This window comes from Pempheris klunzingeri, chromosome 18, assembly GCF_042242105.1.
Source record: "Pempheris klunzingeri isolate RE-2024b chromosome 18, fPemKlu1.hap1, whole genome shotgun sequence".
Lineage (NCBI taxonomy): Eukaryota > Metazoa > Chordata > Actinopteri > Acropomatiformes > Pempheridae > Pempheris > Pempheris klunzingeri.
Window position 1 is genome coordinate 6,574,286 of NC_092029.1, and position 27,595 is coordinate 6,601,880.

The 27,595-nt window shown below is 41.5% G+C and overlaps 2 protein-coding genes across 4 annotated transcripts; one reads left to right on the forward strand and one right to left on the reverse strand.

Annotated features, from left to right (window-relative positions):
- The first annotated feature begins 13,320 nt into the window (after positions 1-13,320).
- gzf1 (GDNF-inducible zinc finger protein 1) lies at positions 13,321-18,815 on the forward strand. 3 transcript variants are annotated; one of them, XR_011585647.1, is made up of 9 exons: positions 13,321-13,372; positions 13,962-15,004; positions 15,806-15,989; positions 16,127-16,296; positions 16,489-16,583; positions 16,788-16,955; positions 17,044-17,201; positions 17,415-18,325; positions 18,360-18,815. XR_011585647.1 is itself a non-coding variant. In XM_070849731.1 (8 exons), exons 1-8 carry the CDS (start codon positions 13,343-13,345, stop codon positions 18,156-18,158), a joined length of 2,595 nt encoding a protein of 864 aa, XP_070705832.1. In that variant the 5' UTR covers positions 13,338-13,342; the 3' UTR covers positions 18,159-18,815. The 3 variants fall into 3 exon arrangements, 1 of the variants encoding a protein (XP_070705832.1); XR_011585646.1 differs by having other exon boundaries at positions 13,338-13,372; positions 13,959-15,004; XM_070849731.1 differs by having other exon boundaries at positions 13,338-13,372; positions 13,959-15,004; positions 17,415-18,815.
- A 1,127-nt stretch (positions 18,816-19,942) lies between these two features.
- napbb (N-ethylmaleimide-sensitive factor attachment protein, beta b) lies at positions 19,943-27,285 on the reverse strand. Its single transcript, XM_070849023.1, has 11 exons — positions 27,109-27,285; positions 25,077-25,156; positions 24,707-24,823; positions 23,831-23,877; positions 23,268-23,345; positions 23,090-23,145; positions 22,052-22,136; positions 21,848-21,952; positions 21,696-21,764; positions 21,538-21,588; positions 19,943-21,094 (listed from the first exon to the last, which is right to left on the reverse strand). The coding sequence occupies exons 1-11, from the start codon at positions 27,207-27,209 to the stop codon at positions 20,993-20,995; spliced, it is 891 nt and encodes a 296-aa protein (XP_070705124.1). The 5' UTR covers positions 27,210-27,285; the 3' UTR covers positions 19,943-20,992.
- Positions 27,286-27,595: the final 310 nt, after the last annotated feature.

Below are 27,595 nucleotides of genomic sequence, written 5' to 3' on the forward strand. Positions count from 1 at the left end.
AGATCTAGAGAGACAGAGTGTTCCCTTTTTTGATAAACCCTCATCAGTGCCGCTGTGAACAAACAAGCCTTCACCTATCAGAAAGCCACACATGGGCATCCTCACACACACACACACACACACACACACACACACGTGCATCCTCATCATCGGCGAAGATTAATGATCTTGCTGTTGTTTCTTCTAGATAAGTGACTCGTCAGCCAAGCATCCCACCTTGCTGATCAATCATCTTAATGTAAAGAGATAGACTCTGACTGCTTCAGCCACAGCCACATTCATGTGATGATCGCTCATTACGGCTTGTGTGGATTCCTCCTGTGCATGCTATGATGCACACAGTATTTCAATAACAGACCCTTACTGGCTTTTATTGACCTTAAATTATTCTCGGTGAATGGTGCTTGTGTAATCGCAGCGTAAAATTGTTCCCATTTGTCATGATGCTTTATGTGTGTCTTGTTATATTGTCCTGTGTTTCATTTATATCTTGTCTCAATGCCTTTATGTTTTATGTGAAGCATTTTGAATGGCCTTGGTGTTGGAAGTTGTTATAATCTGTGATAAGAATCGAAGTTTATTGAGAGCTCGCTCCTCCATCAGAAGAAGTTTTATGAAAGTTGCAAAGCTTGATGATGATCAAAACGAATCTCTTAACAGTGCAAATCTGTCAGAAATTTAGGAAGTTTCTCACCAGACACAAAAGACTTTTGAATAATGAAAAATGATGCAGATTTGGAGCTACTAGAATATCAATTTGGTCCTCTGAGTCTCTGATACCTTTGATTAAGTCCTCTCTGCGGCAGAATGTTGCACTCTGAAAGTACAGATATATCTGACAAGAAAATAATGAGATCACTTCAATCACATCTGCGTATAAATGCAGATGCTTTCATTCGTGTTGCATTATGCCATTCATATCGTTTCAGCCGGCTGATAAGACTGTGAGTTTGGGGGCGTGTGGTGTGGAATGAGGAACGTTCTCCTGTGTGTTGGATTAATGGAGTCAACAATTCCCTGTGGCGTTTCTCTGATTATGCACATACCAACTCACCCCACTCTGCAGGAAGATAAACAAAAACAGCTCAAAGCAAGCTGTCTACCCATAGGACACACATACACACACGCACACACTTGCCAACGCTCACATACACACACTTGAAATGATAGCATATGTTTGCATATGCCCTTATTAATACTTGCACATACATGCACATGTTTATGGACATACACGCCGGGAATATTTATATATGTATATGTTTGTATAGAATATTCATATATGTATATATGTGTATACATGTATACAGTGTATATATATACATACATATATACAGTATACACTGGCAAGCGAGAACAGACACACACACCCTTTTTTTTTAACGCAGGGTGAATCACCAACCTGCCAGTCTTCCTCGGGGTCTCCATCCAGATGACTCATCCCTCATCAAACGGTGGCCCTGTAGGAAAATCAACACACTTCCATTCACACATCCTCTCACACTGCCAATAATATGAGCACTATTGAACACAGACACACATGCAGGCACTCACACACAAACCTAAACACAAAGGGCTTCCCTTTTCTGTATGCTTGTGAGAGATTACTTAACGCATGTAATGTACTGTTGGGGAGGGAAGTCCCTTGCAGATAAATGTGACTGTGTGCGTGAGTGTGTGCATTAAGAGAACGATCACATGCTCCATGTGATGAGTCATACACAGGCTGGTTTGCCAGGGAGCGGCTGGCTGGCTGGTTGGAAGCAGTTAGGCAGGAAACTCATCAGTTATGCACCGCTGAGCTCAAGACTCCGGTGAGATTCATACAAGACTCTCCGACTTTCTTGTTAACTGATGTTTGATTTGCAGTTGGCCGCAAAATAGCTGCCTTTACATGTTACATGCTGTTCTGTTATGGAAGCAGCCCCTCACTTTGCAATCAGTGGCTTTAACAGCCAGTTTCACACCTCATTAGTTCATTTAATGCATTGGAAGATGGATTGAGATGGTTTTGGAGTGAGGCTGACAAAACTCCACTCCAGCCCTTCAGTATTAGGTCAAGGTCATTGAATAATTTTTATTATTTATACTATTATACTATGATACTGTATGTTGTATGTAGCATAAATATATGTTTGTATGACTCTCTATTACTAAATAGTTGCAATGATATCCTGGCTCAAAAATGAATGAAATATCACAAATTTTATATTTTTAATTTGACTAAATCCCAGGGAGTTAGTATCATGAAATATAGTGCTTAACATTAAGCTTTGGACACTATTACAACATAGCTAAAGCAAAAAAAGAATGTTCAAGGTCAAAATGACAGGTGCCTGCTGGAATTTCACACATGTATGACACAAAATAAGGACATTTCTTAGAAGAATTGGGTCAGAGTTTCTTTTATTGTACAGAACAGAGGTAGGAATGGTTGGTGTTCTTTCTCTGTGAATGCAGCTAAAGCCGGAGAATTTTCCTGAAAAGGCAGATAGTAGACCAAATAAAAGGCAGCATGAAAAATCATAGCTAACATGTTTATCCTTCAGCATGCAACCATGAAGCAAAGCCAGGGAGACAAAGCACAGCCCAAGCAGCAGCATTCACAACAGCAACCAGGATTTAATGGGAATGTGGTCTTAATTTTGAAAAATGTTGATGCTTTATATCATGCAGTATTACACCTGGTATATGTATCGAGGATTGAAAATGAGCCATCGCATATGGATCCTGTCAGAATCATTAACATTGAAAGCGCATGATCTAAAAGAGAGGTGAGGGGGGGGGGTGACTGAGAGAAGCTTCTGCAACAGAGGGATTGTAATGATTAAAGACTTTCTATCCGACACAGAATCCACATCACATGTCTTGAACATGTTTGTATCCTGCGTCCATAGGTCCATATGTGGAATGTAGACAGCAGTTAACCCATATGTAGTTAATGCCAGTGTAAAGACGGGGAGAGCAAGGGCGAAAGAGGTTTGTGTGTGTGTGTGTGTGTGTGTGTGTGTGTGTCAGGCAGGCACATGAAGAGGTGCCAGAAGAAAGGCTTTGATGAAACAGCTGTAGGAAATGGCAGGAGAACGATGAGACAGTGGGTCACTCATCACTTTGTTCTACCTTGCGCCTCAGGGTACGTGTTGTGTGTGTGTGTGTGTGTGTGTGTGTGTGTGTGTGTGTGTGTGTGTGTGTGTGTGTCTGTGTGTGTGATTGTGTGTGCTACCCTGGCCTGAGTATGCTGGGTTCTCTATCCTCAACGCAAAAAGAAATCTCCCAGTGCACCTGAAACATCTGTGGCAAACACTTGCATCTTGCTCAAAACCCCTCCACAGATTCTCTCCTCCTTACAAAGTCTGGCATTCTCCTCCACATCAGTCATCTCTTCTCCCTGCCCAGTGCTGAGGATGCTGTTCTGACTTTCCATAAGGCCCCAGATTTTGACATCTGGTGGCCTAGATAAGCAGGAAACACACTGAGCGCATCAGCCGATCTGTGAGACTAAAGGGCGATTAAAGCCTGTAATCTACCTGATATGTAATGAGGGGAAACAGCCCACATCACAAAGGCCGCTCCGAAATGAGGACTACATGGTGTGGTGCATATGTGTCATGTTATGAAAAAGGCTGAAGAGCAAAACCTTTGTATCCTAAAAGTCCATATTTTGCTATGTATGCTCTCTAATTGATGCTCTCTCATCTGTATGTTTGCATATGTTAGCAGTTTATTTGGAGTATATGCATTTCTGCGCGTGTGTGTGTATAGGTGTATCAAGGTGTGTGTGTGTGTGTGTTTGAGTGTGCATGTGCATGTGCATGTCTTTTTTCCCCAACTCCTTTTTGTTCCAGATGCAAAAAATGATGTGTATGAGTCATAGCCTCGTGGTGTAGAATATCAGTGATCTGAGTGTCCCTGATGAAGAGCAAATGTGGAGAGACAGACAGACAAGAACCCCACGGAAACAGTCTGTGACAATGCTGCTTGGTTACCATGACAACTCGGCTCTGCTTGGGTCGGCGGGCACATAACGTTTTTCTCTAATAAGACAAACTGGATCATTTTGTCCATCTACCTGTGTACCTCGCAGTCTTTCTCCTGTCCTTGTTCCTTTTATCACTTGTGCACGCAGAGGAAGGCGGGAGGGGGAGCAGGGGGGAGGAGGCGAGGTTATGACTGCAGCTTGTGTATTTACTTTGTGCAATGCTGAGAGGGTAAATTGCTTCTCTGTGCTCTGATGTGAGACTCGCTAGACAAATGTGAAAAAGATTGCCTTCTCTAACTTACTGATTTGCACTGCAGTGGCAAAGTCAAGGTGACCCCCACACTACTTCTGCTACTGCTTTGCAAACACACACATGTATTTCCTGTACATGTACGTCACAGAAATACCACATTCAGCTAAAGAAATATAATCAAAACTGCTTTTTGACTTAGGCTACAACTAATGATCTTTTTGTTTATGTGTAAAAGGATGCGAGACATTGTACCAAAATGAATATGACAGGATGCTTAAAATATCTGTGGCAGTACAGCATAGTTATCAGTTGTTGGCAGCTTATCTATGAAGCTCTGTTCGTATCTGTGCTGTTAGCGCTGGGGACATCCTGTACTGTACTGTGGGCTACTTAACTGAGGTCTCTCACAAAGAATCTCTCATGACACTGCATTATTCTCTATAACGCACATGCACGGTAGATATAATCTATGATCACAATGTAAACCAAATGATTGTCAGACAACCAAAGCACAGACTTATCCTGGTGTCACTCACTGAAAAGGACTGACAGACCTTTGAACACAGACCAACCCTAAGCAACCGATTAATCCAAGTTAAGAAACATTTTATGGCGCTGTTAAAAGTTTATTTACATCACAGATGTGCAATGCAGATTATCCAGGCAAATACTTTTTGCAAATTATCTTAAATTTAGATTTAACTTTGATTTATTTAAAAAATAAAGGAAACATAAGCACAAATATTACATATCAGTGGATAATTTCCTATAAAATAAAAGTTGTGTGAAACATACCTTCATTTGCCTGAGCCATAGACCATAGTAGTAAATTTTCTATTTGCATTAAAGGGGCAATCTGCTGAATTTACACATGAAGACCAGTCCACTAATTGTGAAGAGTACTACTCAGCTCATGAAAACAGCTTTATGATTCAGCCCTAACCCTGTTGCTTTGAGGAAGCTCTGTTAAGTTTGAAAAAATAACTCTGGTGATGTCATCAGGGTTATCTTGGATCTAGCAGCTTTGGACTTGATCCATACTCAATAACAGAGACTAAAAGTCACGGATTTAGACCCTTCTTTTCTTAATGTGTCTCGCACAAATCATGAAAGTGCAACACTAAATTGCTATAAATCATGTAAGATTAACATTATCATCAGCAATTTTTCAAAGGGCATCATTTGCTCAAACCTACCAGAGAGGTCCGTCAAAATAAACACCTTTATTTTTGTGAAAGTTTGATGACTATAATGCAGGTGTGAGATGTGAAGTGTTGGTGCCACATTTTTTGACACTCTTGTTCTGAGAGTTCGCTCCTGAAAAATATGTGAATTAAAAACTTTGCTGATGGAAATTAAGAAAGACATGGTTAAGACAAGAAAAGATGCATGTGGGCTCTCAAATCTCAAAACTCTCAGATGTCTGTGTGTGTGTGTGAATGCACTGTCAAGGAAAGTAAAAGTAATGACTAAACGTTGAGTGTGATTGATTACTGTTTCAATGAAGTTTCAAGCGGCTGCTAAATGACTCTCACATTGTAGTGAAATGGAAACCAATAGTTTCCTGTAAGTTGGGAAATCAATCTTCATGTTTATGTTCTGCGTTAGAAAACAGTCAGCAGTAAAGTGAAGAATTTGCAGTTAATAGGTTAAGACATATGAAACCTCTGGTACGGTCCTTCAAATGTGTGCCTGTAGTCCGGCTCCAAGGCCTGTGGGTCTAATGGTGGGAGATGATCTCACCATCATGCCCACGATGAATGCTGGATCATTCAATTATAGAGCAACATAGTGAATCATTCTCCTCTTCTCTGACAATCTCCTCCACACTCAACTCATCTGACACCGCCAAACCACAGTAGATGGCCCTGTTATCTTCATAATATGGATAAACAGTGACAGTTGTCTCAGACGGAAGGCCGGCTCGATGGCAGCAGATCAAATGAGAGCTCATTATAGAAAAAGTGACACATCAGTGTCTGTAGCGAGGCTTACAGTCAGGATATAAAGAGATTGCAGGCCTGCTGAGATGCTTGTGCCCCTGCAAAATTCCTCCTCTGCCTGGATGGAATGAAATTAGCGAACTGGGGCTTCGATCTCGTGACTTCACTCAGCTGACAGAAAGAGACACTCTCTGCTAAATTTTCATTTTGTGTGTGTGTGTGTGAGAGAGGGAGAGAAAGAGAGAGAAAGAGGCATTATTTCTGTCTCTTCTTCTCGCTCCCTGCGTCTATCTCCCTCACACACTCACATACTTGTCTTGTTCCACAGTAAATGTGTCAGTCATGGGTCTCATCGCTGGAGCAGCCTGTCAGATCCTCCCCTCCCCCCGTGGTCTTTTTCCTCTCTCCGCTCCATTTTTGGACATTTTCAAAAGGATGTTGGAGGAGAGCGGGGTTCATACAAAAAGAAAGCAAAGCTGTGTTTCTTGGGATTATTGGGATTTTGTGGTGATCCACAAAGAGTCAAAACAGAGTAGGTCAGCATTCAAGATATTACTTCAAGGTTTGGTTACTCAGAAACTGGAAATACCTCCCTCAGTTTCTCACCCAATATGAGATAGTGTTTTATTTTATGAACCCTTTTTCTAAAGCAAGCAATAGTGGCTGTATAAATCAAAGAGGGTAATGTATCAGACATTTAAAATAACAGTATGCAAAGAATTAAGGTGTGATGAGAATAATTTAAAAAGACAGTCCTGCCATGTTACTGTATGTCTACAGGAAGGCTATGCAGTATTACATGGGTGAAGCCAGTTGGCCGTATGGCCAGGCTTCATTTCACATAGGTATTTTCATGTCTGTGGTCTCCTCCACTTCTGGGACATTACCCAAAGAAAATGGACAAATGCCTTATGGAGAACACAAACCTTTGGGAGGCAACCCTGAAGTTAATTTGACACTGTATATTTGACAACTGGTTGCATATTTGAAAAAGAATCTGTCTTGAGTTGTTATGTCAACAAGCTGAAACCATGAAGCAGGGTACAGTGTTTCTCTAAAACGCTTGGCGGTTTATTTTACTGGGAGAGTCTTCGTCTCAGTTAAAGCGTCAGTCCGAAAAAGTGCTAACACAATCCCAGTAAAAGCTTCTGTCCCAGCAAGTGATCGACTCAGCACGAGGCTGGAGACCTGGAGAGTGTTCAGCATGCCAGGGGGCCCATGTATGTGCAAAGTGGTAATAAAAATTAATGAGGAAAGTCCCATATGGTTGCAAAGGGAATTCTAATTACACAGAATGACCACCCCATGTCCCCTCTTTACTGCTGTATTTCCACTTTTCTTCAAGAAAAATGGGCCCTGCAAAGAGCAGATGTCTGGTGGGGATATTTTACACAGACCCAAGGTCAGGATTTAGCTCTCAATGCCAGTGTTATGCACATGGAGAAGTTGAATACAAAAGTTAACACTGATATGTGAAATGGATAGTGTATGAGCTGCTTTTTTGCCCATATGAATATTTGTAACAAAGTTTTGCTGTTTCCTTTCAAGTTCAGTCAATCCAAGTCAAGTCGATTTTAATTGTATAGCTCAAAATCACTAATTTGCCTCAAAAGGGCTTTACAAAGTGTGCTGTATATGAAACCCACTATCTTTAGGCCCTCAATCTGGATTAAGTACAACTCGCAAAAAATATTTAACAGAATCCAAAGGAAGAAATCTACTTCATGGAAATTTTCCAGTAGAAACCCATCTCAATGCTGATGACTGATACTCACACTCTAGAGACTCAGGATCAGGGCTTTAATTTGGGCAAGACTTTGTTTTTCCTCCATTAACCCACGGATATGAAAGGATGACTGGTGGAACTGGCGTTCTTTCAGTTAGCCAAGGGCCCTGTTATTACACAAGTGCTGGACCTCTGCCATGTTACACAACTCGGAGAATAGGTGAACCCAGAGGAACAGGGTTAACCTGGCTGCAGCCAGTGTAGTCACCTCACCCCGAGACTCACTGACTGTGATTCAGGGAGAGGATGAGGTTCATTTTATTGTATTTACTGTTACCATCAGATTTAAGGATAGAGTCCTCAGTGATGACAATTTCTACAGAGAACTATGATGATTTTTTCCCCTAAATGTTACATGCTCAGACAGCCCATTGACCCTGTGGGAGGGTGTGTTTGTGTGTCTGTGTGTGTGTGTGTGTGTGTGTGTGTGTGCGTGTGCAGTTGCAAGGCACAGAGACCCACCTATGCTGATCCCAGCATGTGTTTCCTGTATGGGAATGCTTAGAGTAGTGCAGTATGCTTACAGTAAATGTGTGTGTGTGTGTGTGTGTGTGTGTGCCTGAGCAAGCATGAGCGAGACAGAAAGGAAGGGAGAGACAGAAAGAGGGAGAGAGCGGAGGCATATCCAAGGGGATCAAACTTAAACCACAGGATATTTCTGACCTTGAGGGCGAGCGGGTATAGCAGGGAGGGGGGGAGGAAAGAGAGGAGGAAAAGAAAAAGAGAGGAAAGCTGAAGGGAAGGAACAAAGAGATGAAGGGAGAGGAGCAGAGTCTTTGGAGGGCAGCTGGAAAGCCTCCAGAATCCTCTGCTCAAACCAACCATAAAATTCCAACTGAAGCCACAAAACCAGTATGAGGACTGACGAGGGTGCCTTCTGCCCACAATGGGTGTGTGTGTCTGGATTTGTGTGTGTCTGTGGTGTGCGCACATTTACTTTTGTGTGTGCATGCGTGCATGTGTGTGTGCGCCATATGTGATTAAAGGGTCCGAGGAGAGGAGGCCAGGAGGCAGACGAGTGATGCAATCCACGGAAGCGAAGGAGAGGACACGAGGGCGGCAGGAAGGAAGGGAGGGAAGAGAGGAAGGAGGAATTGTTGCTTCTGGGGAGCCAGCTCTCCAGGAATGTGCTGACGGTCATGTCCCACACAGTCGGGGAGAGTGTTGCATTGTGGGAAACTCTGCGGAGGTGACACCACCTGTTTTAGCGAAACAAGTGATAAAATCACACATTATAAAGGGATAGACTTTGTGAGTCATTATTGTTAATTTTCAAAAGCACAACAACCCTTTTCCCTGTGCAAACCGGTCTCTCTCACTGTAGGCTGGAGGCCCGAGTCCACCCTCACACAGCAGCAGTGGAGATCTATTTTGGTGCGAGCTACACAATGTCCACAAGCACCCACACAGGCTCGGTGGGTAAGGTGATTGGTAAGCCTGGACAAATAGTCTATTTATGAGCATGGCAAGAGTGGGCGGTTGTCCTTGAGCTGGTTTGTCTGCCGTCTGAAGTGCTAAGTGCTGTATACAGTTACAATAGATAGAACATGCACAAGGACGAGTGAAGGTGGAGAGGGGATGAGGGAGGGAGGGAGGGAGGGAGGGTGCGATAGAGCACTGGGAATAGAAATGGTGAGTAAGAGGCTATTTGGAAAGTAATTTCATCTCTGAATGCTGTATATCTTTTCATCAATGAAAGTATTTTCCGAACTAGCCCGGCACAAGAAGAAAAACATCCCTGTTTGGTGAAATGGAGAACATTTCAGGGGGAGAGGACGGATACCATTCACAGGTTATTGCACTATTTTTACCTTATGTAGGTTGTTTTTTCGTTACAATGCACTTCAGTGAGACAGGTCCAAAGGTCTACAGCCATGCAGCTGCTCTGTGAGGCTGTACTTAGACATAGCGCTGCTTGGAACATGCGAACTGAGCTCACAATGACAGTGCTAACATGCATGTTTGGCAAGTATAGTGTTTGCCATTGTTTGCATTGTTAGCATGCTACTGTTAGACAGTCAGACCAGCCAACTGACTAACATTGTCATCCCTTGAATCATGTTGCTTGCGTGGCTAAAATGTTTGGCCTGCTTATGATTATATTTGGTCACGTGTAAAGCAGCCACTCTGCACATACCGTTATTTCTCATCCATCTTAGCCATGAAGATGCGCAATTCCACATTATGGCATGACAACTCTTCTGCAAGTTTTGTCAGTCGTGGCTCTCTGTCTTATGGCTTGATGCTACATTGAGGTTTTAAGGGTTCCAGCGATATTCTGGACTGGTTAAAAGTGGTGTGGCGACCAGCCAGTTAGAAAGGAAAAGAAAAGGGCAAAAGGGGAAAGAAGTTAGGCTGACGTGTGGGGAGAGACTACCAGAGACAGGTCTGGACTGCTGTGTGTATCCTGAGGTTGCCAAAGCAACCTTGGCCTTGACAAGACTGCACAAACACATAAAATATTTGACTCCTGCCCAGTTTTCTTCTTCTTTACATAAATGTAAATGGAGATTCATTTCCAATTACTAAAACAGCTAAAACCATTTTTCAGATCTGCACTGAATCAATAAAGTGTATCTTGGTGTCAAAGCAGAAACATGCCATTGATTGAAAAAAGTACAGATGCCTGTTGAAACACAAGCCTAAGAGCATAAAAGAATTAATTCATGAAACATGTTTTCGGTTAAGTTTACTGACTGGAGGGGAAGAGAAAGACACCACAGGACACTGAGTTGGAGTGGTTTTTGATTGGTCTGGCATCAGCTGTGTGGTTATATGGGCAGGCACAAAGAGAATGCTGCGGTTATTCTTGGACCACCACTGTCCGCACTTCCATGTAATGTTCTGGTGTTTACCATCACTGGTTCAGTTCATCTGTTGGGATTATTATGAGTCAGCCCTGTTAAGAAGCTGCAGAGAGGTCTTGCAAGGACACCGACTGACTGACTAACCCTCACTGCATCCAAATTAAAGTGTTTGTACGACTCCAGCGCACAAACCGAGCCCGGACACAACCATCACCACCAAACCCCTGACTTCGACTGTGTTTTTGTACTGTGTGTGTGCTCTGTAGCCTCAAATTAAAATCGGCCTTGGCTTTGAGTTTTGCTTTTTCTCTCACACAGTGCACATTTTGTCATGTTGTTTGTGTGCTGTGGAACGTCAGCACAGATATTTTCGGTCGTGTGGAGGAGTCTACCCATAGCAGAGCAAACACGACCTAACGTCGGCTGAATGTTTTGTTTGCTGAGCCCATCACCTTTCAGCAAGCGTTTGCACCTCATCTTCTTCACTGACAACCTGGTGATGTATCTGTGGGAATCTAATTTGTTATTGGACAGCCTGGTAATGCAGCTGGCTATCAGTCACGCCATAAACTGGCAACATCTGAACTCTTGACTGTAGTTACATGACATCCACTTTCTCTCTCACCAGCTCCACTGTGCATCTTTGAATACCACAAAATGCCCTGGAGTCATTTGAAAAGTCAACCGGTATCACTGCTGAAAGTAGATTAAACTGGCATATTTCTGAAATGACTGTTTGACCTTTTGTTATTTCAGTGATGCAGCATTTGTTCATCCCCTTGATAACACACGTCAGCCGGTGATGACATATAGAAACCTGAAGTCTGTTTTTTTGTCATATAAATATCTTCCTGAGACAACATCAGAAACCACAACCTGGGTTTGATATTTGCCATTGACATTACCCAGACCTGAAACTGTTGAACGTTTTTTTTTATGTCACACTACAGTATGCTGCACAAGAAAAATGAAAATGTGACCCAGCTAGTCATAACTGTGATGATTGTCTAATATGAATTTTCTTTCTGTACTTCCAAAGTGAAAAAAGTTCTCCTTCCTCTAATATCAGATGTGTCAAAAGTTCTACTAATGGCAATATACTGAGAATTAATTTGTATGACTTGTCTCATTAATTTGCACATAGTAATTCAGTATTTCATTAAACTCTAGGCTTATTTTCATGGCAATACTTTACACCATATTAATATCTATGCAAATACTTTTGATTCCCATGAGCATACAGTTACAGATCATTACATCTGCAGCTGTTGTGTGTCCTTAATATGAATATGAATCAAGACAGACCAGTTGTGTGAAATGTATAAAATATGGTATTGTGTGTGCATGGTAGAGGAGTAATATAATAAATGCCAGATGAACACGGTGTTCCAGGTCAGAGCTGAAGCCTGTACAGCTTTGGTCCGGAGAGCAGCATGAGTCACCGGAACAGAGCAGATTGCTAGCTTGCAGAATTCATTAAGACAAATGTAAGGTATATGGATTTCCTCTGGAAGGAAAAAAAAACAAAACCCTGGCAGCTGCAGAACAGCACCCCAGTGAATCCTCAAGTAGCTTTCCATACACCTTTGGAATGACAGCATGCTTTTTGCAACTCTGCAGATGATTTATGCTTGTCTGAATTTAAATGAATTATCTTTAATCCCTCTGCGTTTTGGCCTATTTTGTATTGTTTTTGGAACCATTCTCATACAACTACGACGGACTGATCTGATGTATATCACAGATACTAAACAACTATTCTTTAAGCAGCTAGTTTAACACCTAAGGGGGCAGACCTGCCCAGTGAAACCATCTGCTAAAACGAGAGAGGAAAATGCAAATGTTTGCTGTTAAAGATGCAGACCACACTGCTTTTTAATCTAATACTTGCAGTCTGTACCATGTGCTGCAACTCTGTGCAATGGCGCCTCCGTGCGGCTATGATGTAGTAATGCACTAACAAACACTGTTCAGCTGTGAGTGTCGGAGTTACGGTAACACATCTACTTTATAAACCCACTGTTTGAAATACAGCAGTAATGCTACTGTCACTAACTACCTTTACCTACCAGTTAGTACACTATAGGAGCGAATACTTGGCTAACTAATAACTAAAGCACACATTAGCTGAGAATAAAATCCTAATTACAGAAATAACAATAACGTTAGAGGTGCAACATTATTGCTCAGATGCTGTTAAATATTAACTAAAGTTACAGTGGAGCAGTCGGTATTTTGGAGGTAACTAACGTTAGGGTAAAGCCCAAATATGTATAGGTTTTGTAAATAGTTAGCTAGCTCAATTAGCTTGACAGTAATGGCTTTAAAGCCTAAAATGTACAGTTTAAACAAATTTCAAAGGGGTTATTTTTCAGGTTGTGCGCTATGTTCAACAAACCTGGTAAACTGATCCAGAAGCAGCAGTTGTACTCGGTAAGTAAAGGCTTAACCACCACCATGAATGAAGGGCTGATCCTGAATCAGCCAACTCGGCACCGGATGTCGGCGAGTAAAAAGACAGGAGCCGTTTTCAGGAGCGATTTCTACAGGAAATACCTTCCGCTGTGGGGAACATTTATGAAGGGCTGCCATTTTAGCGACCTTACGGTAAGACGACTTGATTCGTGTGGTTTGGTGGCTGCTACTCTACTCACCCCAACACCAAACCCAGTGTGCTGTAGTTTAAAGTTGTTTTATCGCGTATCTGACCGGGTTGTGTTGAGTTGGCTGCTAATGCTAGCTAACCTAGCTTACTTACCACTGTGTCTGTGATGCTAATGTTATGTTAGCAGTTGGTAACCCTGCTAGTGAACATTATCAAGACACTAAAACATAACGATAGTCTGTCTGTTGTCATGGCAGTTAGGCTTTATATACGAGGGGTTTGAGGTTGCTTTTGTTAGATGTGTTAGTTATTTCAACAAACAAGCATTTAGCTAAATATTAGCTGCCTTTTTTTTGGCTTTGCGCAATGCAGTTTAGATTTTATCTTCCATGCAACGTTCACTGGCCCCATTGTCAATGAGGAGGATGCACAACAGCTACAAACTAGGATTTCTGCAAAATATAGTATTATTGTAGCTCGTGGTCACACTTGTGAGAATGCATGTGTGTGTTCATTAATGTAATGACTAACTCAACTAGTTCAAGCATTACAAGTCACCTTTCCTACATTTTTTGTTGTTTTTCTCAGCAGCACAGATCAATAATGGGGGTCAAAGTAATCCAGCTCACATCTAAGTCCCACCATGAAAACATCCTGGCCTCTCTGCATCAGCTCAGGCTGCAGGGACAGCTGAGTGATGTTACAGTGCAGGTAGACTACCAGGGAGATGTGCAGGAGTTTCAGGCCCACCAGGTGATGCTCGCAGCATCCAGTGGCTATTTCAAGAAGATCCTTCTCTCTCAGGACGCTACCCAAGACAAATTATTACTCTCAAATATGCACTTCAACGATTTCTCTAAGTTTTTGGAATTTGTGTACACCGGCAAAGTTGAAGTTGCCAGAGACAAGATTGGTGATGTTCAAGCAGCGGCACAATTTTTGGACTGTGAGGATCTATCAGAGGTTTGCAGTGAGGCCATGAGTGCTGGAATCCTACAAAAACCTACAACTACAGCATCTGCATCAGAAGTTGTAGATCAAGATGACTTGCATGGTGCCAAGAAAGAAAAAAGGACTATAGGCAAGAAGCAGCCTAAAAGCTTATTCATGAAGCGGCGGCTCTCTCCGCAGAGCCCTGAGAAAGAATTAATTTCAAAAAGAGTCAAGGCAAAGAAAGCAGTGTCAGATGAAAGAAGACAAGGAGGAGAGCTAAAACTGAGGTTAGCCGGCCGCAAAGTCCTTCAGAGGCGATTAAATGCTAAAAAAGAGGCTTCTTACAATGAAAACCAAGTTAGTAATGAAGACACAGAGGAGTATGAGGACAGGACTGAAGCCGAGATTCAGCCTGAGAATCAGCCAGAGAAAGGAGACGAGTCATTGCTGGGAATGCCAACCTCTGATGTGGATGATTGGGAATGCGAGGAGGATGTACAGAGTAATGATCCCGAAGACGCCTTGCTGTTATCTCCAGGGGAGGAGGAGGAGGAGGAGGAGGAGGAAGAGGAAGAGGAGGAAGAGGAAGAGGAAGAGGGACAGTCCAAGGAAACATTAAAAAGAACATCCAAGGCCCAGTTCCAGTGTAACAAGTGCCAGCGGACGTTCCACTATGAGAGAAGCTACCTGAAACACATCAGGTAGGACAAAATACTGCTTCTGAGTTCAAGTTATTGATTGTGATGATCCCATAGTTCCCAACGTGTACCAACTAAATCTTGTATTCCAGTTTTTTTTCCAAACCACCACCATATGACAGGACTAGTTTCAGGGAAGCAAATATCCAGCAGCGAGGTTAGCACCCAGGTGCTTGCAACCTCATTATCACATGTTTTTGTTGGTCTTATGGTGTGCACACTCCATGCTGTTAACTCTACTTTTCTCCGGTGTGCACTGTTCCAATGTCACACCGCTAATTATGGTGAGAAACTAAATTATCTAGTAGGCTTTTGGTCTTACTTTGAAAGCTATCTTGTCACTACAGCGGTGCCTGTGTCATAATAAAACCGTAACTAACTGTGTCACTCTCCTGATGTATTTAAAAAACAAAACTAGGTGGACATATGTGTTCTAACAACTCTTCTGTGATAGTGACCACACTAGTGTCCACAGTGTTACAATAAGTGGTCAAAGTAAACCCTGTCTCTTAATAGTCTGATCATAACGTAAAAGGTCATAATGTGAGTTACTGAATCCTGACTCGCCTGGTAATTTTCTGTGTTGAATACATATTATATATAATATTTTATTTTATTTTACATGATTTTATTTCATTTTTCCCCAGTTCTGCTAGTGACAGCAGCACTGTGCCACCACAGCTCTACAGTAACTCTTTAAGGGCAAATTCCTCTCTAAAGCTGCAGCTATGTGCTTCTTATCATGATGGATGAATGAAAAATATCTGATGTGTTCTGATGTTGCTCTAATCTGTGATTGGCCAGTACGTACCATGGAGTGAAAGCAGATGTCATCTATCGCTGTGAGACCTGCCAGCAAACTTTTGCAAATCGCAGCAACCTGAAGATCCATGAGAAGCATGTGCACAGTAATGAGAGGCTTTTTATCTGTGACTCCTGCACAAAGACCTTCAAACGAAAGAAGGATGTTGTCCGCCATCAAAGACAGGTGATGAATAATGATGATGATGAACAATAAAATGAATATAATATAAGATGTAAATATGACAATAATGATATTCCAAAGTCACATTTATCCTCGTAACTTTTTCCTGATTTCCGTCTTACATTCCTGCTGCTTCTCAGGTCCATGAACGCAACAATCTTCGACACGTCTGCCCTGACTGCGGAAAGGCCCTCAGCTCCAAAACTGCCCTGTTGTTGCATGAGAGGACACACACAGGTGCAAAGCCTTTTGAGTGCACCGACTGTGGAGCCAGATTCACCCAGAACTCTGCCCTCAAGATGCACCGCAGGTACAAAACTCACTGATGACGGCTGGTGGATTTATCCTTAACTGGAACTGGGTTTGTGGGCAGTAGATGTTAAAGACAGGTTTATAGTGATGAGGAAGAATGTAAGCTGAGCGAGTAATCAACATAAAAATAATGTATGTGCAGTATATGTACAGAATAAATGAGAGTTAAATTCTGTTTTATTATGTGTAGGACTCACACAGGAGAGAAGCCGTTTGCATGTGATGAGTGTGATGCCCGGTTCACTCAGAAGCACATGCTGGCTTATCATAAGCGATCGCACACAGGTAAGAGTGATATAATTCCACCACCATTTCTATTCTGCATCGTCACCTTGAGTTTTACTGGAGAGTTTGAGCCCATTAATCCTATCACTGTTGACAAGATTTTAGAAAGTGGGCCTTGAGGGCTGCACCCAATGAAAGCGTTATCTACGTTCTGCCAGACCCAAAGTGGAAAGATTATTCTTTTGTTGTTTTCTTTCCTGCTAGGTGAGAAACCCTTCATGTGCGAGGCCTGTGGGAAAAGCTTTGCCTCTAAAGAATACCTGAGACACCACTCAAACATTCACACCGGATCCAAGCCTTACAAATGTGAGCAGTGTGGTCGAGGCTTTGCTCAGAGGAATTCCCTCCACCAGCATCTGAAAATACACACAGGTAATTTTGACACTGTTATTCCTCACTGTTCCCCTCTGTTTAAAATGACCTATAACTTGTGTGTTTCCTTGTGTTCCCTCTGTGTTAGGTGAGCGTCCTTACAGCTGTAAAGACTGTGACAAGCAGTTCACCCAGCTCAACGCCCTCCAGAGACACCAACGTATTCACACGGGAGAGAAGCCCTACATGTGTGGTCTTTGTAGACGCACCTTCACAGACAAGTCCACCCTTCGCAGGCACACTACGGTGAGCAGGGCTTATCTTAGTGACAGCTACCAGAAAGTGCATTTTCAACTGTTTTATTTAACTTTGGCAAGACCAAAGTACCTATGATCAAAAAAGGAGCATTGTTAAGGGCATTTGGCAACCAATGTGTGTTTATGACCTGATATCTCGTGTTTGAATAACATTGAGTCATCAGACTCCTGTGAAAATAACCTGAGCTCTTTTGGCATTCAGATTCATGACTCAGATGCTCCCTGGAAAACCTACCTTGTGGTGCTGGAGGGAAATGTGGAGGACAAGAAACCCAAAACTCCCACTAAGGGAAAAACAGAAAAAGCAGGAGCAGGCGAGAGAAAGAGCTCAGTTAGAAAAAGTGGCACTAGTGGCACTGGTGCTGCTGCTGATGCTGGGAAAATCCACACTGACTCCATCATGGTGCCGGCTGAGCCAGTCACCATCCCGTCTGAATGGACCACTCATGGGGCCATTGCTCTGGTCAGCCACGGCACCCTCGGCGGGATCACCGTCATCCACACTGAGATGCCACCTGGGACCCAGATCCAGCCCATCGTCAGCACCGACAGCACAGGAGCCAGCGTCATTTCCATAGATGGATCCGCCATCCCTGTCCCCTTCTCTATACCAGTGTCTATGGCCCACACCATCCCCTTGTCCTCTGAGGCATCCTCCATGTCTCTGTCTGTCCCCTCTCTCTCAGTTCAAAACACGTTGGCATCAGTCTCAGAGATCCCAACTGTGTCCACATCATCTGTCCTGGAAGCTGCTGCTTCACAGACCATTTTGGCTAAGGCCACTTCGGATATGGACATTTTGCATCCCAACATTCACACTGTGATTGTGCAGGACAAGGTTTCTGAAAAAGAACAAAAAGATGCTGTCCCATGTGATGGAGAGCAGAGGACAGCAGATGACCCCTTAGTTGAGCCTGAAGCAGCCTCAGCAGAAGATGCTGTGTAGAGAATGCATGTAAATATGAAGAATTGTATCTGGGTGTTGGGAATTTAAAATCCAATTTTCAGTCCCTCTGTTAATGTTTTTTATGTTTATACATTGGCTTTGTAGTCTTTGTATGTTTGCCCTGACCATGTGGTGTTTCATCAGTACTATGATCTAATCTAAGTCCAGTGTTTGATCGACTGACTTGGGTGTGATGTTCAGTGTTTCTCACATCTTTTGCGGTGTCAAGGTATTTATTAAAATCAGAACAATCTGCTGTGCTTTAGGCAGGCTAAGGCATAATAAAAGGTATAATTAAGCAATTAAATAATACTGTACATCTTTGATATAGTGACATGTGGCACAGATCATATTGAATACAAATCAAATGAAGGTGATTGTTAAACATCACATCGGGTTCAGTACATTTTACCAATCAGTATCAGACATCTGGTTCCCATACATCATGTACTGCAGGAGTTTAACTTTGATGTTCTGTGTGGTGTTTGGGAACCTCGTCAGAAGTCCTTGGCAGCTGCAGAACCCCAGTGAATCCTAAAGTAGCTTTCCATACACCTCTGGAATAACGGCATGCTTTTTGTAACGCTGCTCATGATTTATGTTGGTCTGATTGTAAATGAAGTATCATGAATCCTTCACAATTGTGGCGCGTTTCTCTCTTTGCAACTATTTCCATGTGTTTTAAACTGTTTGTGTTCAGCAGGTTCCTGCATAACAGCCTCCAATTGCCTCCAATAACATGAAGTTTTTTTCTAAATGTTAAACAGAACCTCTGAAATTTGGAATTTTTAACAGACTGAAAAATTATTCAATTAGTTGTATTACTCTTTTCAAATGGGTTTTATGTGAAAAGTAAATGTAATGTAATCTTTCACTAATAACAAATTTCAGTCAATTAGCATGAAAACAATATTGTTAATTTGGACATTTGCTAAGAGGTTAGTTAGGCTGAGAAAAGGCACATTCAACATAATGTAGACACTTGATTACTGTTGCGTACTGAAATGATGCAGTAACGCCAACACCATTACACTGTAACAGATCATTGATTACATGGATTGATTTTTTTTAAAATTTATTTACAACCCTAACAAGCTCCATTAATGAAATGGTCATGTTTTGTGGTGGAATCAGTATAATGTGATAATGTAGTATCAGGTTAGTGTCTGACAGGGCAGCAGACATGATACACACAGGAAAGAGGAATAAAATGTATACATCAATACAAACAATAGCAACAAATACTCTATTAAATCATCTTCTAAATATAACTCACATTGTCTTTAATACATTTAAATGGAATCATAAAAAAAAATACAAATTCAGCCAGCCTACTTACCCATCTATTTTATTAACTCCTGGAATAATAAAGGTAACATATGACACAATGCTAAATAAATCAATTTATACAGGTTTTTGCACAACTGGAAACATGTTCAACACTGGAACTGCCCTAAACTTGGAAAATCTTCAAGTGAATATTTGTGTGTAGGTCATTTAAAGTACACTTGCACTCCTCTTCAAGCTGTTTCCTATCTTGTATTAAATTTCTGATGGTACAGGTTGTGTAACGGTCGGTGTGACAGACTGTAATCAATTCATTGTTGACCATGAAAATGAGTTAATATCAGTCCTGGAACATTATGAGAAAATGTCCTACTTTAAAACTTCATACCACAGAAATGTTGGATTATGTACCTGAAAGATGATTTAAAGGCAAATCAATGTTTACTGCAGAGAGCACTGCTGTGTGATAGGTAAGGTCAAAGGCAGGACAGCACAGCTGGGATATAATATCTTTATTTTCGTCCATTCGCACAAGCATACAGATCATATCCAAGGTCCATTGTCATTCCACCTGGAAGAAGCTGGATACTCAGGGCGACTGACCCTTTTGTAAAAACTTTGGTCTGGCTCACACTAGTGAATGTAACACAACACTAAACTATACACAGTGACATGCTTAGCGACTGGCCATTTGGAAGGCGCACTGCAGTGGTAAACCTTCAATGATAAATTCACATCACGACACAGCATGAGATGAGCGACTAATGATGCAGATTACATCCCTGGAAATAAGGAGTAAGAGTTTCCATGTCAGTGCTTTGGGTTGAAAAACACACTTTTCACAGGCAAACTATAAACCACAGCTTACAGATTCAAACATTCCAAGTATCATGAATAAATCTTAATGATAAATAACCCTAAAGTATAAGTACCAATGTGTATGTTTCTTTTTAGTTACAAATGTTTAACAGTCTACACTTGGTGCATATCATTGCCCTTGATTGACTTTAGTTTGATCCCATCTCGTCTACTTCGACACAAAAGAAATTAAGATAACGGTACATTTTTGAAATCCATACACGCCATGATCTTATGTACAACAAACTGAAACATTTAAATAATCTGTTTTAAATATATAACAAACTAGATTAAAAAAAACAAGCTGCATTTGACTAAGAAACAATAATTGTACAAAACATGCTTGTTGTCAATACTTACATCAGTTTCAATACAATATACCGCTCTGAAATCCTCCAGGACAGACTTCAACAGAATAGGTATGCAGCAATCCTCTAGACAGAGGTGAGGGCGAGAGGATTTACATTCTGACTAGCTTCAGATATTCTCGTTAGGAAAGCAGAGATAGTGGTCTGACAGTGTAGCAGTGAGCAGTGGAATATTCAAAATCATCGGCAGATACTCGTCTCCAGATGCTGTACACAGTGAGGTGAATCAAAGAGTGTGTGTTTGTGTGTGTGTGTGTCTGTGTGATAGCATGCGTGATGGATTTGTCCCTCTGTGCTGCATTTCTAGCCGTGGGCTTTCTTTCATTTCAGATCCCCTTCGTCACCCTGGATGGTCTTTTTGATGCGCAGCAGAAGGGTTGTGTGCCACTGGTCCAGGCGTGAGATCGAGTCGAACTCTTTTACCTGCACACAGAAAATTTGGATTGCTGTTTGAAGGTTCTGCTCACTTGTGTATAGTGTATAGTTTAGTTAGGTTCAGGACCAGCATTTCATGTATAAACAAACAAACCCATTAACATTGTGATGCATTCCTCCAAACCTCTGACATGAAAATCGCACAAAACAGACAGTAGACGAGGACTCTTCCCTCTCTGACTTTGAGTTAACTTTGAGAAGTCTTTAAGGAGCTCATCTATATTTGGTTACACTGATGCATCAGTCTGAACCAGTTCCACATAAACACACAGTCCTGGGAGACTTAGTGGATACCGGAGATCCAGCCTTCAACTTTCTTGAACACACAAGGGATCCAACGAGACTACAAGAGCTGAAGCAGTGGGATTCCTGCGCTCACCAAAAGCACTGTTTTAAAACCTGAGAACTTTCTTTGTGTATACAAGACTTACCGCCTCTGTGAAAGCCTCGCTGTTCTGTTCCTCATGGGCCTCAAGAAGTTTCTGTTAAGACAAAAAAAAATAAAAAATGTTGGTGACTCAGAGAAACTGAATAGATTAAGGGGGGAAAAAGTAAGCTATCAGATTCAGACTTCTTAGCAGAGAGTTACCTTCAACAGCTTGCATTCTCGAGAGTCTGAGAAAGCTGGGAACATCTCCTCGTATTTTTCAACAGCAATCTGTGGAGACATGGCGTGTTAAAATTCTACCACCACTCCCCCTTTCCAAATCCTGAGGCTGAACCACGCAAATATAAACTCACCTTAGCGTTGAGCTCGTCGACAAGGAAGTGACAGAGGGAGGCTTTGAAGAAATACTCTTTGGCGCTGTATTTCAGCAGTGGGTTGTCCATCGTGTTGGCTCCGACCTGGACACATTCAAATCGCACAAATATCACTGTCAGCATCACCAAGTCATTGTTGACTGAGAAAGTGCAAGCATGACACACAAATACAGCTGCACACACCTGCTCGTAGATCTCAATGGCCTTCTGGTACTGCTCCAGCTGAGCACAGTAACCCCCCACCTTCAGCAGACACTTGTTGGCAGAACTAAAGAAACACACAGCTCAATATTTTTGCAAACAATAAGAGCTGTATATTCAGAATATATCAATTTATCTGTTGTTTCCAAGAGTTTGAAGTGTGCATGCAACTCAGTAAACGTGTGGTCGTATGAAATAAAATGGGGAATCAAGAAAGGAGCTCCAAGAACAGGCCTTTTTCACGTTTTGACTTGTCATAGTAGGAAAAGCACAGGATAATATCAACAATGGCTCTGCTCTATTTAAGTGTCCCTGTAAATCACAGCAGCGGGCCAGCGTGCACACTACCAGAACCCTGAAGCTGAAGTAGCCAGAGTACATTTGAATCAGTCGTCATTAACTTCATCGCTTTTCCTTCTGTCGTGTCAAAACTTTCTGTGGAAAAGGTCTGTTGTTTACAATACGACTTCTGATTCATTTTAGTTGTAATAGAATAATGGTGGTGGTGGTACAATGCTGACAGATCCTTTTTCTCAGCAGATACTTTGACATGTCATAGCAGGAAAGAACACAGGTAATGAGTCCAGGTGCTGGCCATGTTTACCCCACCCTTGTTAACGTTATTAGTAACAGCTGCACTTTCCCTGCTGTGACAACTCAAAATGTGATTTAAAAGGCTTCTATGAACAAGAGCATTTCTCTAGGAGCCATATGGAGTAAAAAAATAACGAAGAAATGAAAAATTAAATTGTTGTATAGGAAGTTATAGGAAAGTAAAAATCGATAAACTGGACCTAAAATGTAAGGAGAGGATTTCCTTACATCACTAATGAACTATTACTACCAAACTACTATTACTACTGCCGAACAGCAAAGGTCAGGGTGCACATTGGTGCACGGGTGAAAAATCCCTTTTTGGTTTAATGTCTCCGACATAAACATGGCTGATTTTACAGCTGCAAAAAGACTGATAATATATATCGAATTTTATCCTAGCAAAAGAAAGAGTGAGAGCAGTACCTGTTGGATTCTTCTCCTTTGTAGTAGTCTGCTGCTTGTTCATAATGTGCAATAGCCTTCACAAAAGAAAAACAACAAATACTGTCTGTTCCACAAAGCAAATATGACCTAAAATGGTAGTATTGATAATTATTGGTAGTATTAACTGACTATGTAACTTCTGATGATGTAAAATTACCTTTTCGATATCCACCATTTCAGCCTCGTAGATCTCTGCGATAGAGATGTGGTGTTTGGCTGCGATGGTGAATCTTCCCTGGAGGAGGAGGAGGAGGACGAGGAGAAGGAGGAGGAGAGGAAAAATCATTACTAACTGGATCTATCCACAGACGCCTCTTTAGTCAATGAAAGCCTTGTGTTAGATTCTCAGTGCAGAGAGGCGAGGTTAAGTAGCAGCCTGTGGCTTCACATCTACAAGGTTTTTGCTTTTGAAAATTAATCCTCGCTAATGGGAACAAGTAGGCAATTTGATCAAGGTATCAGTGTTAAATAAACAAACTTATGTGCTATGAATATGTTAATATGGGCCCAAAACATAAAAGGTGGGAGTGGGAGGAAAGGCAAAGGAGTATGTCAATGTGTATGAGGATTTTCAGTCATGTAGGTGTTGTGGCATCTAGAACTACAACTGTATGTCAAAGGAAAGTAAAAGCCACAGCTGAACACTTAAATAAAAATGATACGGCCAAATTCACTGTTGTGGGTCAGAGCATAGGTGGACACTCCCTCTGTGCATCTTACCATGTCTGTGTATATATCGATGGCAGCATTTAAACACTTGATTGCCTCTTTTGGCAGCATTAAGGAAAGAGGAGGGAACAGTTAGACATCTTAGATTTGTTAAAATCCAATAGACGCTTGCACAGTGACAGTGTCACTCTGCATGCTGTGTTATTGTGACAAGGTGAAATGAAGTGAATAATGCAACCAAAGCTTCTTATGTGTTTGCATGCAGCCAAATGTTATATGTGATAAAACAAAAACCTCAAGCAAGACGTCCAGTTTTTTCTACAAAACAAATACATTAACCCCTAACTACTACCCCCCCCCCCCAGACCTCTGGCTAAATCTATATTTAGGAGAACATTAAATGAGGTCATAGACAGTACATAGACTCTATAAATCAACTAATGGTAAATGCCATGCAATTCAAGGGCAACACCTCTTGCACATCTTAATTCATCAGTTGCTTAAAGTATCAACAGCAAAATAACTAAGACAGGTTTTAAAAAGTGAGATCTGCCTCATTATAGAGCTACAGGCCTGGGGGCAGCAAATGTTTTGGTAATCTAGAAAATACCCGATCTATGATGACTTCCCTCAGGAGATTAGACTAATGTTCAGTCAGAAGACAAGTCCCACGTGTATAGCCTTACTTCCACACTGCTACATGTGGGAATCCTCTGGAGAGTCGACTTTACTACAAACAGCATGAATGAAAACACTCGTAATGATAAGCCCTTTAGTCATAGATGTGATGAATAACAGCAATAACTGAAGTGCGACTGTAGAGTCAACGTTTCATTACTGGCAGTGCAACGTGGCGAAAAAGGGAAATAAAAATGTCGGCACTAAAATGTAAGATATTGTTTGAGGTTAGTTACCACGCAGCCTCACCATTAGGGTCAGACTTCTTGTAAGCATTTCCTGCATCAATGAAACTGGTGGCGCAGTCGTGTTTGTTCTGCAGCTGCATATGGAGACGTGCAGCCTTGCAAAATGAATTTCCAGCAGCTGAGGAAAGAGGAAAGAAGAGAGGGACAGAAACCTTCAGGTTCACTTTGCATTCAGCTTACACTCTAATTTATGTACATAATTCCACCTTTTTTTTTTTTTTTTTTTTTACTTGTGGCATCTTCACAAGTGCTGCGCTTTGCAGTTATTTTGCAAAAAAACGTAAAATAAAATCACCACACACTCCTACAACTTTGCACCTGTGTCAAAATTGATAAGTTGGATATCTTTAGTAGAAAATAGTTTATCGTACCACTCCAGTTCTTGGCCATCTTGAACATGTTGGCTGCTCTGCAGTACATCTCACACGCTTCCTCCACTTTGTGATGTCCTCTAAACAAAGACACAAAAAGATAACAGATGTACACAATATCGTACAAACTTTCACACAGGCTTCATATCATACCATGGGTTAAACTAGTAAGAAAAAACATCAGTCTGACCTTCATATTGGAGTTATATCTAATAGACTTTGTCTTAATAGCACCATAGGCTATATGATCATATTAACATGCTAAACTGTTGCATTTCTCTGGGACGTACAGTGCTCAGGTTGTTGGACCGGCTTCTATAAATCCTTCTACACAGGCACTATAGATCTCCCTCCCTCCATGACAAGAAGTGGACTCCTGGGAGCTCCCTGCAGTTGTAATAATATTCTGGCCACTCAATCATGGCAGAGGATTACATCACTGCTTGGTCAGCCACAGAATTACCCGTATTAGACTTGCCAAGAGTTATTGCGCACAAAAACTGCCAACGAGTATCATTTGGGGGTCACCTAGGACAGAGCTTTGGAAAAAAGACTGAGTCACACAAGCCTCTTTTGTATTTTGGGCCTATTTAAACAAAGCTGGCCATACTTTTGCCACTATTGCATGATAAAGTATTCAGATATAAGATGACATGCATTTATTGGACTAATATTACAGCATATTAATGATCTCCCCAAGGTCACTGGTAGATAATAAGTAATCAATTGAAATAAGAGTGGCTGTAATTTAAGTGCCTTCTTCAGGAATGTTGTTTGTATTCTATAACATGTAATCATGGTGAAATCTCCATCTGAAACAAACAGGCCTGGTGGTTCTGCTGACTGTCACCATGAATCTTTGCCATCATGGAGGGTTGAGAAGCGTTGGGTCTGTGTGTTTTGGGGATTAGCTCAGGTGTTAATGATAAAAGATAACTGTAACCATTTATACTGAACCATGTTATTAGCTACACTTCACTGAAGCTAAACTTGCAAGAACATTCCCACTCTCTCGCCCTCCATGTGACTCAGTGACCATCTACCATTTGTTGTGGTCTTTCTCAAAACTTGCCTCTTCCTGCTCACCATTTTTTGACACCATCTCCAACACTTGTGCCTGTAATATTATGCCTTCTCCAATTTTTGGTAAGCTTGTGGCCCCAGATGACTCTAATCTCTTTGTTAGCTACACACTCAGTTCTATTTAATTGGAAAGATGTTGCTCCTCCATCGCACAACCAGTGAATCAGAGATGTGATGCAGGTCATCAAGCTGGAAAAATGTTGATGCACCCTCAACAACTACTAAGAGATTCAATGGGACCCATTAATAAACTATGTGAGTAGTCTATATGGCCTGGGACTATGAACTCCTTTGCAGGAAGTCTGTCCTATACATGCCTATATGTTTATATATATATATAATTATGGTTTTTTGCTTTTAATCTCTTTCCAGTATTCCTTATTTTCCTGTATATATATGTACCTTGAGATGATAATGTCTTATTTGATAAATAGAGATAATCCCTATAAGTAAAGTGTTAAAAATATCGGATCATGTTATAAATACTGTTCTCCACTAAAAAACGATATGGAAATAAGCTCCTGGAGTTGAAATGAAACTTAACTATGAAGAAATCAACTCTTCATACGATCAAATAATATACACTGACATGTCACCCTGCATAATGCCGAGACTGGGTAAAACTACAAAAAAGGTTGTGAGTAAAGTCAAAGTAAAGATCTTAACCTTGTAAGTTAGCTAAAAAACTGTCAGCTGCGCAGCAGAGAGTCGTGATCTGCTGGCTTGTTTACAATGGTAATAACAGCTATTAGCTAACTGCTACAAGGGGAAATATTACACTGAACGCCACTTAAACTTAATATTCAGCTAAACTTCCACAATGTTTTGCTAGCTAACATATCGATGACTAACTGACTGTATGCCCACACAGAAATAGGCTGTGTGCCAACTTTGCCGCTGACGGTTAACGCTTGCTAGCTGTTTGTTCTTTGGTGCAGTGCTGTCTTACCCTCCAAACATCCCTCCCAAAAGAGAGCCAGAGGACTTGACTTTTTTGTCAGCGTCGGCCATTAGCTGAATCGCCTCTTTCTCTTTCCCGGAGTTGTCCATTTCTTCGTTTAATTTGGAACAAAGTTATGGTAAGGAAGAAAATTCCCGCAGAGGATTCCGCTGTGTTCAGTGAGGATTACTGTCGATGGGTTTACTTAGCGTGGGCGTGCACCAGCTAATGGCTTAGCCGAGCACCGGTGGCATCATGGGAGTTTGAGTCCTACAAGGGACAAACACAGTTGGCGTCAAGAGGAGAGAAACTACAATTCCCAGTGAAACATAAAGCTATTTTTATATCTCTTGTTACGTAACATAGTTAACATTATTTTATTTTCTGTCGTTACATTTTTTATCATAGTATCATATCACGTTTTTATTCTCGCTTCTCCGTAAAAGTAGAATTCAATATCTTATTATCAGAAGAAAATCCTAAAAAAGCAACATAA

What these genes read in the sequence shown, in the direction of transcription:
- napbb (XM_070849023.1), bottom strand. Translation starts at nt 27,209, where the DNA reads ATGGACAACTCCGGGAAAGAGAAAGAGGCGATTCAGCTAATGGCCGAC. An exon ending in TTGGGAGGGATGTTTGGAGG is followed by an intron (nt 25,157 to 27,108) that starts GTAAGACAGCAC and finishes GTCTTTGTTTAG; the next exon opens with AGGACATCACAAAGTGGAGG. An exon ending in TCGACGAGCTCAACGCTAAG is followed by an intron (nt 21,765 to 21,847) that starts GTGAGTTTATAT and finishes ATGTCTCCACAG; the next exon opens with ATTGCTGTTGAAAAATACGA.
- gzf1 (XM_070849731.1), top strand. Translation starts at nt 13,343, where the DNA reads ATGAAGGGCTGCCATTTTAGCGACCTTACG. An exon ending in AGCTACCTGAAACACATCAG is followed by an intron (nt 15,005 to 15,805) that starts GTAGGACAAAAT and finishes GTGATTGGCCAG; the next exon opens with TACGTACCATGGAGTGAAAG. An exon ending in GCCCTCAAGATGCACCGCAG is followed by an intron (nt 16,297 to 16,488) that starts GTACAAAACTCA and finishes TATTATGTGTAG; the next exon opens with GACTCACACAGGAGAGAAGC.